Genomic DNA, 12,972 nt, shown 5'->3' with positions numbered 1-12,972 from the left:
CATAAAAAATGTTTGATGACGAAAGAGCTGGAAAAAGGACCTAAAAAACCACACACACACTCACGAAAAACCTTCGCCCGATAAAATGTACCCGACGATCGTGAATTTATTTGCTCGCCAGTGGTTGCAAACCCTTCCCAAAAACGCGTACAGCCTGCAACAAAAACGGAGAAACCCCGGCCGTGGTCTTGCAAACGATCGTGAAAACTGATTTATGCATCAATGAACAATGAGTCAGTAAATTAAATTGATATTTGAATAGCGCGCGTCCCGGAGTCCCGTCTCGTTCGCAGTGCGCATGAATGGAGCATAAGTCCCGCAACGGGGAAACGTTTGCCGCCATTGACATAATCGATCGCCATCTTATCACCTACCACTCCAACACTTCCAACACAGGCAAAACAGATCTGCAAAACACACCACCAAGCCGGAGATTGGCCTCGTGTTCGAACACACGGGCGACACACCGAGCGGGCGATTAATCACATCAACGACTTGCTTGGCTGGTGTCCTGGTTCGGTGTCGGCTGGAAGGCATCGTCTACCATCCTCCCTCTGAAGTCTGCATTGAGTGTGGATTGCGTCGGAAAGGAACATCGGCATCATTTGTTCGTGTCTGGTCTAATTAGATGTTAATCAACTGATAGCGAGAGGTCGGCCGGGATGATGATCGCATCGCCAACGCTTGCTCTCGGCTGTTCCCGGCGGGCACAATCAATGGGCAATTTATTTTCCGTTTTCCATTTCCGCTGTGGGTTTTGCACTCAGTGTCGAGAAATTGCAAAACCGATGCCATCGATCGCGAGGTCCTCAATTCCTTTAACTCGCTTAGAAGTTTGCTTTTTCCTGAGGATGTTGAGGACTCGCTGAGGCTTGAATTTGGGACATAATGAAAGACTTGTTTGTAGTTCGCTGCTCAGAAGAGATAATTGAGTTGAACTTTTTTTTGTGGGTTGATCCTCAATCCTAATTAAGAATCTTGAAGTTCAGAGAGTGTGGATACCGATCAAGGAAAGTAACACGTTCGATGTCATAATTCCTACACATTCTGACATGATTCCCTGGTTGACGCTCCCACACCTTCAAACCCCAACGAACGGTGCCCGCCCCAAATATGGTGGGCCCTTAATTGCGTCACATTCATTTCTTAATTGTCTGTATGCTGATTGCGATGTCAACTGACGCGACGATCAATCGACGGCGCAACCCCTCAATCGTGCGCCCAGTTCAAAACGCCCCGGAATGCAATCAAAATGCAATTGCTTGGCTCATTTGCCGGCTTCGAGGTCCGAGGGCCAGTTCTAAAGGCTTCGGGTCTGCTGGCCGGTGATGAGATGATTAAAATACGATAAGCAAAAAAGGGCAAACCCTCATGCATAAACACACCGCCACGACTGCCGGTCCGAAAACGCGTCGCTGACTGACAGAATTGTACCAAACGATTGATTTCCGGTTTTGCTTCGACCGAACCGGGCCCGATCGGCGGTCACTTTTTCCCACAAAGGCTCGCGAGCAGAAATCACAGCACACTACCCAACCGGTGCCTTTATTTTTGTGGACATATTTGGAAGTGGCCACTTTTTGCTGCGCTCGCTGACAGCTTCCTTCCCGATTCCAGGCCGCCAGAGTTGCTTCACCTCTTGGCTTTGCGATCGACGCGACGATGATGATGAGGACGGGGGTTCTTGAAGAACGATCGATCGCTGAACGACAGATCAAGATCTCTCGGGCGACAATCGATAGTGACTTGAATCGCGAATCACCGAGCAAACGAAGTACCTCTCGCCAGCGCGAACAGAAATCGCGATTCGGGATCGATCAAACCGTTTAGCGGTTCGGCGTTGTTCCGTCCCTCGCTTGCGTCGATCAACGATGCCGAACGATGATGATACAATTCCTTCGATCAAAAGTCGTCCATCGTTAGCGCAAACTCGGCCCTTTTGCCGCTGCCGATCTCGAATGGACTCTACCTAACCTCCGAACGCCGTCGTTGGTCAAGGTGCGGTAAATGGCTGGCGGAAAACCGTTCACTTGGAAATGGGGAGGGAAAATCCCGACGGGCCCCTAGGGGAAAACGATGTCTCGTTTTGAAGCCCATGCCGCCGTGAATGGTAAAAGCCCGCTGGTTTTTCCTTCTCCCGACGTAGAACCGAGGGTTGGATATTTTAATTAGAATAATTAAGCTGATTATCTTTTTATTGACTTGCCGATCGAAGCGTCGCTGACGGTGAAGCTTACGGAACGTAATCGATCATCAATCAATTACTAGCCGAGATCGTGTGAGTGAGCAGCGAGTTCTTGCCGATATTACTTATTCTATTTATTTTTGTTCGATTGTGTTTAGATTCGTTTGATTTTATCAATGTGTTTTCCTTTTCTTCTTTTCATTTCAGACGTGGTTTTTCACTGACACCGACGATCCTCACTATCAGAAGTTGACCAGTAAGTACTTAGATATGTTAAGATTTAGTCTTAGTTTGTAATAGAGGTATTGAGGCCTAGTCCTAGCTTTGAGCTCACATATATAAATTCCCTTACATTATTACAACTGTAGACAATATTATTCATCAACAAAAGACGCTTTTTAGGTCCGACTCTTTGGAATGCTTTTACTGTGCGGTCTCAACCCCCTCTGCATTTACTCAACTCTCGGTGTCCTCTGACAGATACCTTTCAACTTCCAATTCAAATGAAACACTATCTATCTAAAAGGGCCCACAAATAAAACTCGAACGAAACGCACAGAAGCTCCCGTGCAATAGGGCTGAATAGGCCGCCCATTCCTAATGCTACAAAAATCGAACCAAACTTTTATGGCTCTTTTACGGCCCAAATCAATCGAACGATCAGTGACTCGGAAGACGGTGGAAGGTACATTTCACAATATCTCCCTCCATTTGAGACAGCTTATAAAAGGTTCAACGAGCGGAGTGATGAAACGTCATCCGTGGTCCGTTCAGTTGCAAGCATTAAACAGGTACAAAAATTGAGGTAACGTCCATAAAGTCTTCTGCTTTAAAAAGTGGTAAAGATTAATATCTTCAAAGTACGAAGTAAAAGATGATCGTTTTTACAGGGAATTTGGAAGTTTGTCTAGCTTTGACTCTTAAAAATCTCAACAAGCTGACAGTTGTTTTTTTCTGTCTCATCATGGCGATGCGCAAACATTCCTGATGTCGTTTTTATTAAAATCCCATAAAATTTGTTAACTCACCGGCATTTACGTCAGATTATCTGGCTGTTTTTTTCTTTCCTAGCATTTTTTTGGTCTAACTTTACGACTTTTTTGTTTCCCGAGCTAAGCTAAAATGGTCCACGATCACCTAGGTCCACTGGATGACTGTATTTTGATTTCCCAATGTTTCCTCCCGCTTTTGGAGCTCACTTTTATAGACTTACCGCATCGATCGATCGCTAGCATGACGCGACATCATGGTGGCAGAATGAAACAAAACAAAAAAAAAATACACACACCCGGAGACGACACAAAATGGCTGATTAATGGCAGCCAGCCGGGCAGTCATTCAGGCAGGTCCTCAAACCTTCCTTCGCTAGCTATCGTAAACGGACGGACTTCGATAATTTGATTTTCTCTTGAACTCATTAAATTGAATGATGTGATCGGATAAAACAGCCACAAACACACACGCACGTCTAAAGTCTTTTGAGGCCTCACATAAATCGTAACCCCACCGAAACAAACGCCACAGCATTGATGTTTGGAAGGCAAAAAAACCCGAGTGTGTGTGTGCTTTCTTGGAGGTCAAAGTCCCTGGGTTTGTGACCAACATTTAAATCTCTTACGAAAACGGTTTACATAAATCCCTAGGCTCTGCAGCGCAGTTACCTGCTGCGAGTCATGAAGCCTGTCTGCCCTGTTCAATATCGGAACCATCGTCAATACTGAGAGTAAAAGTTTAACTTCGAACCAAATAATAAAATCTGATCCAGAAATGGCTTAAAACAGGGGGCCAAAAATTGCCTGAACCGCTCTGACTCAACCGCAGAAGATGGTCAACGTTCGGGGTGATCGGCAGAGCACACCATCGAAAAAAAACATTGAGCGCATAAATAAATGTCAGCTTGTTAGGGACATTCTGATCGGAATACCTCCTAATGATGTGAAATTCCACGCGGGACCGCAACATTTTTCGGGACCAGCCCGCTTGTTTTTCTTTTCCTGATCCGCGCTGACCGAAAAACTTATCCCGGATAGGACAAAAAAAACACGGCTTCTCCAGCTTGTGAGGATCGGGAATCTCGGACGCAGACACAAAAAAAGGCAAACATTTTCGTAATTCTGAAAGTGAAACACAACCAATGTTCACCGCAATGTTGCTTGATTACGTTCAGCATCTCGTATGTTGATATTCCTTATCGCGAGCTTTCCGAAATCCGAGTCCGAATGGTATGATTTGATTACGCTTCGTTCTAAAATTTTTCCCATAGGTCAAATTCATAGTCACAACACCGTGCCAATCCCCATCGTCAGCAAGATTTAATGATTGATGATCGACCTTCCGTTTGGGCACGTTTCACTTGTGGTTTTTTTTTTTACATTTTTCTTTTTCGGTTCGTTGTTGCTCTCGAACCGTGTACGCGTTCGGCTCTTCTTGGTTGTATGCCTTCTTCCCATTCCTTCCACGGTCGTGGTCGCTGTCAACAACAATTTAGACAATTTTATAACGGCCCCGAAGCAGTCCCAACGCCACACAACTCCACAGACACCGTGGTACCTTGTGTGCTTTTTTTTTTGTTAGAATGGGTCCAAATGTATTTATGTTTCGGAAGGAAGTATTCTTGGATTTCGCTAATGAAGAGACATTCTCGGACGAGGTTTTGAATTTCTGGTGTTCTGAAGTGATGTTAGACTTTTTTGGCTGGTGTGTGTTTGGGCTCTGATCAGTGAAAAATGGGATGTGAAATAAGACGAGCTTCGGTAGAATATTGGGAGGAACTCTACTACAACTATTGTTCCTGAGCTCTTCATTTTGCAACTCTCTCATCTCAATACTGAACTCTCCACACAATAACGTCTATTCCTCAACGAAGTTCCAGCTCTCGCTAATCATTGCTCACCGCCAAATTATTGTCATCAAACGCCAGACAACGCCCTAACGGAAATCCTCCGGGCATTTCTCGGACAGGATATCTTCAACTCCACCGGACAAACTCAAACAAGTTTGTCCACTTTGCAAAGCACCTTCGGCAGGAAGGATCCCATCCCAATACTTCTTCCTCTTCCATCCATCACGGGCCACCACCACCGCTTACACCGAAAGGATGCAATCGAAAGTCAAGCATATCAAACGACCGAAAAACACGAGAAACGAAAGGAACGCTAAACCCCCTTCACATCATCTCATCGCCGTTTGAGAATGGTTCGTTCGTTTCGCCAAAAGGGGCACCAAATGAAAATAAAATGATATGACTCTTTACGACGGCGTCCACCAGAAGCAATACGGAGGAGGATGAGGTGGAGGATCCCTTTCGGGGGGGAACGGTTGTACGAAAACCGGAAAACGGCAGAGAATAAGCTAATCAAAATGTTCGGAATAATTTCCCGCTACCTGCTACTGTGAAGAAGCAGCCAACAGTTTGGAGGTGATTGAGAAGATTTTTCTCCTCCCCCCCCCCCCCACCCCCTCTGCCATGGACGGCTGGATGGTCAAATTGTAGATGGGGAGCAGGGTGCAATTGTGTGGAGGTCATTTAATTTTACTTTGAAGCGAGCAACAACGGGGAAACAAATATACGACACCCAATGACGCTGTCCGGTTGGTTGCTGTTTCTCTGCTTTTTTTGTCTCTGGATGCCGTGTCAGGTCGTTTTATGTCTTTTCCTACCGCTTTTAATGAGAGCACTAAATTGATTATGATTTTTAAGCCCCTGTCTCATCGGAATGAAAACCCGTCCCTACCTGTCGTAAATCAAACGCCACCGGCTATTGTCTGGTTGATTCTGCAGACGGCTGTGAACCGAAGTTGAAAAAAAACAATAGACGAACTGTTCGTTAAGATATGTTCCCGAATAGTTACCCTCCAGGAAGATGCAGTGAGTGTGGTGTGGATCATAAAATTCAATCAACATGCAACCAACCCGCAGGATCTGCGCCGCGAGCTCCGAAACGAAAGCATATCGCTAATCAGAGCAGAACGCACGGTAGCGCAATGAGCAGTGGCGGCCTGACATACGAACAGTTGATTGCAGTGAAGGAGTTTTCAAATTTATCACAACCACAAGAATTTGCGAAGGAAAAAGCTCGAATAATTTATTGTTTGCACCATCGTAAACGTGTGTAATGAACATCGCCCCGGACGGTGCAAGGTTGCCATAAATCTTTACGATCATCTTCCCGGCCAAACACAGCTCACTGTGCGGACAATATTGGTGGGTCTATAAAGATGGCGTCTGCCAAATGAGCTCAATTGACCACACAGAGGTGTATGCTGTGCTTTGTTTTTACAACTCCCGAGTCCTGAGATACTGAGTCATCTGGTAATGAGGCAAGGTAAAAACCCAACCCGATTCCGACATTCCTTACCTTCAAAATCCCCCCAACTTCAACTACTTATTCACCAGCGCGTTATCTAAAACGAACAATAACTCATCGATAACAGTGCCCTGGAACTCTCAGAGAGATCAACACACCAACATTCCGCCTAGGATTTCTTATCTTAAACACACTCCAGACCTAAAGCGTAATAGTTTTTATGGAAATCGTCAGCACAAATCGGTCCGTATGTATGCTCACCGAGTTGCGAGTTCCCGAACGGAGCAACTCCTAGCTCGAAGGAAGTTCCCCGATGACACCTTTAACGAATTTATGGATAGCTTTTAGATGGAACGTGGACCTCCGACGTCCGATCAGCGAGAAGTTTAAAACCGTGTATCATTATGCAAAAGTCTGCCAATATGTCCTCGCCCTCGGGGAGAGTCTTCAGTTTTTGGGTCCTGTGTTTTGATTCCCCCTAGAGATCTTCCCCATCAGTTCTGCTTGGAGTTTGGCTAGCTTGGCGAGAATTAATCGATCTTGACACGCGAGACCCCGGTGCTGGCCGGTGCTCAGTTTTTCGGGGGCGGATCGTGTTCCGCGCCAGAGCAACAAAAAACAACAGCCACGCCACGTGAAGAAGAGATAACTATTTTATGATGACCATTTATGCTAATCACATTCCGATTCCGAAAGGCTTTAGTTGACATTTGGCGGCATCGCTGGGGAAGATCTATCGTCGTTTTGGCGATCGATTGCGGTTGGACTGTTTTTGGCTCTTTCTTTCCCCCACCCCCCCTCCTAACCTTTCCTAACCACGTGACAATGGGTTTTGGAAGCTATAAAACGTAAAACATAGTTATGAGCGGGAACGTCAAATGCTGTGTCAAGGTTGGTTGGAATTTATGATACCTACCTAATAATCGTCCTCACGTACGAGGTGTTGATCGGTGGGTAATAGCGAGCGAGTCGTGAGTGAAATGTAGCTTCATTTCATTTCTTTCAACACCTGGATGCCACTCGGAATGTGTCACATCCAGGGTGAGTGCTATAAAAATCATGTTTAAGGCCGCGCTTGCTTTGTTGGTGATCGTCGATAGCAAATTAATCGTCTATTTGTCAATTCCCTTAAAAGCTCTTCATTTGCCTAATGTGAAAGTCACGTTTTGGGTGAAAGCATCAAGATGCGAAGCTTACAATAATTTAATTTGCAAAACTTTAAACACCACTAATGGACGTTCAGATGAATCTGGCGAGCGGTGGACATAGTCAATTGTGGGTTGTTTTGGATGGGTTCTGAAGATAAGAGCCTACCAATTCTCTTGGAGCTTCAGGGGTCTTTTTCTAGTCTATCAATATCATTCAGTATCAGTATCAATATTCCTTCTTTCTCGGTTGTTAAAATTGAGACAGAACTCCACGCTACAAACGCTAATGAAGTTAATACGCATCCGTCCTCCATACACTCTGAAATATTATTTGAAATGAGACATATTTTGACACCTCCAGCTCTGCTTGATTTCTGTATCAAACGCCTTGAATGGATGGTGTTCCACAATTTAAATTCCAACCCGAATGAAGAAACGTCCCCAAAATGGCCGTCCGCAGCAAGGTGGAACAGCTTCAGCTCCGACAAACAAAAAAAACCTCATCAACCCATCCCAAACTAACAGCCCCGAATAGAGTTATGGTTCTCGTTGGTTTGGTCGTTCAATACCTTTCCGGACCGAGCGTTTGAAGATCCCAAACGCACCCATCTATTTCTGTGACCGAGCCATGTTAATATCGAACTAAAATGTGTCATTAATTAAAGCGTGTATGGGCTCGGTGAGATTTTTATGTTTACGATCGTCACGATCGTTCGAAACCGATCGCATCATTCAGATGGTTCCAGTTTCCTTCCATCGTGTGCTGATGTCCCAAATCAACACATTATTCGCTTCCAGTTGCCAAGCCTCCTTTCGCCAAGCGCAACAGAAGTGATGAGCGTTTGTTGACGACTTAGAGCTAGGAAGGCGACGGATGTGGTGGCAGCCGTACGAACGCATGTCAATAAATTGTGACCATCACGACGGAAAACATCTTCTTCCACAACCGTCAGAAATGTTGCTTCCCAGATTCGATAAAGTTGCAGGCGTGTGTTGGTTGAAATTGGAATCTTTTTATTAAGTAACATCATAACCAACCGATCAACCAGTACGAGAAATGGGCTGGGTTCCGCAGGATGTCCCAACTGTAACCCCTTTTGTTATCGAGAAAGCTCATTTCTCCCAGCTGGGTGAATACATGCTGAAGATGCGGGAGAAAAGAAATGACCCCCGAAACCCCCCCTTCGCTGGACTTCCCCACAGAGTTCCGTGTGGGGCCGCAAAGCCTATCGAGGTGCGTCGGTTATCAAGATAAACGGCTTAAATATTTAAATCGAATTTCGATGACATGTTACACATTCTTATGTGCAATTTGCGACTAGGAGATTTCGCACATTTTCACCACAAAAATAGACACTAACGAACACAGCGGCGTCTGCCATCCGCTTGGAGGAGCGTTTTCTAAAACGAAGACACAACAACAACTTAAACACGACTCAGATCCCCACAGCTTATCGGTTTGTGCGTAGGCTGAGATGCGCTGAACATGTCAGCTCTAACCAAATCAAGTGGAAGAAGCCACCGGCGACCATCAACACTCTGCCCGAACACAACAGAAAAACTGATCGTTTATTATCATCCTCTGTTCTCTACCGGCTCATTCCACCATCGTCTCATCCTTCCCCGTTCTTGGCGAATATTACAAACATGGTCCACGATTGTCACTGAACATCAGATTAGAAGAAGCGCTATGCACAGCAAAGGCAGACAGACAGACGGACACAGACATTAGAAATGCAAACGCACGCAAAGCATCTCATCGCTCGCTGTCATTAATGTCACCATTAGTTTATGTTCTCGTGCTCGTTCCACGATATCGTCTTCAGCTGGAGAATGGAACCTGGAGATATCTCGCCCGATTTCGGCCAGGAAAAGCGAGATAAAAGTGTCACCCCACTCCAGCGCAAAGGCGGGAATTAAAATCAAAATTCGATTAGATAAGGATTACAAGGTAGCAGACTTCATATTGGGAAAGTAGGCTGAAGATTGTCTCTTCAAAACTCGCCAAACGATGATCCGGAAAAAAAATTCCATTAGTTAAATGAGTTTTGATACTCATTTGGATCCTCCCGTTCGGGTGGTTGCAAATTAAAATTAGCAAAAATTGTGTTTTTTTAGCAAAAACCGAGTCAACGAGTTGTTTTTTGTTGCTTTCCCGCATTGAAAAACCGAATGAGATTCTTAATTTAATTTGACGAAACGAGTTTGAACCGTAATTAAAAGTTGGCAACTGGTGCTACTGAAGCACTCCGCCCAACGACACCCGGTGACGATCCGGGTAGTTTTGTATCGATTGTTCATAAAAAAAAATTGTGTTTTTCCTCTCTTCCCCAGACAACCACATGGTCAACACGAACTGCTCCCAGGGCCACTTTCGGAAGGCGCTCTGCTGCAAGATGGGCAAGGAGTTTGAGTTTTTCCTCGACAGTGCCAAAAAGTGAGTATTCGCGATGCGTATCATCCCTCCAGCAGCACCGGCGATAAAACCATCCAAAGACTTCATTTTTGTCTCTCTCCAAATGTTGCGTCCCGCGTTCACCGCTTTACCGCTTACCGCGAGCTCTGATAAGATCGGAGCAAGAACCTTGGTTCTTTTATAGTCAACCGAAACAGGGGACATGAGTTTCGGAACTTTAATTTAAGACAATACCATTATCGGCTACCATCGGATATTAAAATGTCCACCGGCAGACCGGAGCAACCACAAAAAAAAACGACTGTCCAACCACCTTTCACCTTGCCGAAACACTTTTACCAGGGTGGCTATCGGCGTACACCGGTGCGATAAATTCTAATTACCATCTACTACTACCACTTTACGATCGTACTGGGACGCACTGGCAGATGCTGGTGTATTAATTATCCACAGGAAATCGACGAAACGACGGGCGATTTATATTAAACCGCCAACGAATTTATTTCCCTTTCGCGCCAAGAAAGTGTCCACCGGGAAGTGGGTGCAGGAGCTGGCCAAGGCACGAAAAACTTTTAATATAAATGTACACATATTAATGGTGGTTTTCTGTTCGCCCCGCTTGAGTACGATCGCGAGCGGAAACGATCGGTTGGAAGCTACGATTTGCATGCATGCAACACCCTTCGGGATCGAAACTGGACGTGATGGCTACTGGCGAGACTGGCAAGACCGGTGGGGCAGTTTGTTAAAATATTTTATGAGCTCAACATTTGCCTTTAATTAAAACCACCTTCGGTGGTTCGATCCGCGGACATGGTAGACGATGGATGCAACTGCAACCGACCGGATTCAGAATCGATCGCCAGAATCTCAGTCCAATCTGCTACTTTGTTCCACGCTTCGTTTGCCCGGGTGCTTGGTGACCAAACCCTCGGGCTGGAGAGCAGGGTGTTAATTTATGAGCGTTGCGTTAGTTCTTGTCATTGGTGCTGCCGTTTCTGAACGTACGCTCGTATTGAGGTCCCCCGTAGGGTTAGACGACTGTTGAAATCGGATCAAACCCATAAGCGCAACGCATGATGGTTGGTTTTATGCTGGTGAAATGACACCTCGCCCAAAACACCCAAAGTGCCGTACTGTACGCGATCCACGCGCAAACGGATCTTATCGCGGATCCGCCCGGTACGATTTCCTGTTGCGCGAATGGTACATTAATTTGCTAACACGCAGTTTTCGGACTCACTGATCGACGAAAGTACGTTCGGAAGAAATATGAGTTCCATCACGGTTGAGCTCTGATTAACCAGCGGGAATGAAGCGATGAAACAGAGCTTTTTATGCTTTATTTGAGGAGGAAGTATTTGTTGGGCAATATATTAGGGAGAAAACTGCTGGTCAAAGCTCTCGGATTTCAGCACGATATGGTTTGAGATCAAAAATCTGATCAAATCCTGACTCAATTTGGGACATCCCGTACGCAAAGACAATAAATAATGTCGTTACGATGGTGCTCCTTGTTATCGCGTAGATATGCTGTCAAAATCCCTGGAGCTCCAACTTCTTAATAGAAACTTTATGATATTCCACCAAAATCTTGCAGATTCTCAACTATAGTATTACTTCAGAATTGTAAGATAAGATCAAAGATTTATAGAAGATTACAGAGCCTGAGTAAATATCTTTACTCTCTCAGAAGATAACCTCGAAGATACTAGCTTGTTTTACTTTCTTGAAGTTGGATTCTAATCTCAGTTTAACTATCTCCACTAACTACTATAAAGGTTATAGGATCTCTTCCTGTCAATCCTACAAGCTTATGAGATATCATATGATGTACTGTCGTGATATGTATAGGATTACTAGTCATCGTAACAGTACAAAACTCAAGCAGAGATACGCTTCAAACTCCTTGCTTGTAGTCTGTTAGAAATCCTGAGATAAATGACAATCTTAACCAACTAACACAGACTCCAAGGATACTGACTTGAGAAGTCAGAGCCTATAAGAAGTTGGCGCTTCACGTTAACATGCTCTGAGAACCACAAGTCACCACTGACGTCATGTATGTACAATACCAGATGAAAAGTGCTGACAACTGTTTAAGATTTCTGATCACTAAACTTGCCGTCCACCTTTCAATGTCGTCAGACAATAATTGGATCATACAATTGGATTAAACGGGAGGCAACAATCAACCATTCGAGGCAAAAGCAGAGATCAATCTAACCACGAATCACAAGGCATACACACAACAGCAGGTCAAATCAAAGTTGATTCTTCGAGTTTCAATGCAAAACCACGCACCTCCATAAGGCTAGCGTTCCAACTCTCACGTAACTCGAACGCCGAAAAACCGATGTGGTTCGCTTATCGATCGATCGATCGGTTCTGCTGGCAAATGTTAAACATGAACCCCCCCGTAAACGTATCTCCACCACTTGCCACACGTGTTTCGCCCAGTCCTGCGGCCATCCAAGTCCTGCGCGAACGAGGTGGAGTCAAGACTGATTTTTCATCCACGATAAGCGGTGCGAGCCGTATGGAAATGTTAGGCGCAAGCTCGGTTTTTGACAAAAAGGGTGCGCGCGCTGTGAGGCGAACTTTCAGCAACAAACACTGAACATACTTTGTATGGCGCCCAACTTTTAGGACGCCCGTCAAACTCGTACCATTTTGGAGGAAAGCGTTATGGGTCAAGCAATGCGCACTGGTCCTCGTACCCGACGCATTCGGCGTCTGTAAACATACGCTTTTGGTCGGCGATCGGTTGCCACGGTTTAGAAAGTCATGACTTCTTAAGCACGCTGCCCGATAGTGGTGTTCGGCGTTCGTTTGACGGCAAAGGTCAGACGATATTCGGGTGGACGCTCGTTTGCTGGTGTTTGCGGATCAAATTTGGATCGACCACAAAGGAGT

General features: G+C 45.3%; 1 protein-coding gene across 2 annotated transcripts in view; it reads left to right on the top strand.

Annotated features, from left to right (window-relative positions):
- The window catches only part of LOC118509600 (fringe glycosyltransferase), a 118,838-nt gene that overhangs the window by 39,875 nt on the left and 65,991 nt on the right, over window positions 1-12,972 (top strand). For both annotated transcript variants that reach the window (XM_036050391.1, XM_036050392.1), the window contains exons 3-4: window positions 2,393-2,441; window positions 9,975-10,077. In XM_036050391.1, the coding sequence (XP_035906284.1) occupies window positions 2,393-2,441; window positions 9,975-10,077 (152 nt within the window). The remainder of the gene's footprint in view (window positions 1-2,392; window positions 2,442-9,974; window positions 10,078-12,972) is intronic.

Source organism: Anopheles stephensi, chromosome 3 (genome assembly GCF_013141755.1).
Source record: "Anopheles stephensi strain Indian chromosome 3, UCI_ANSTEP_V1.0, whole genome shotgun sequence".
Taxonomy (NCBI): Eukaryota; Metazoa; Arthropoda; class Insecta; order Diptera; family Culicidae; genus Anopheles; species Anopheles stephensi.
Note: the sequence above shows the minus strand (reverse complement) of the source record. Positions and strands in the feature narration are given on the sequence as shown.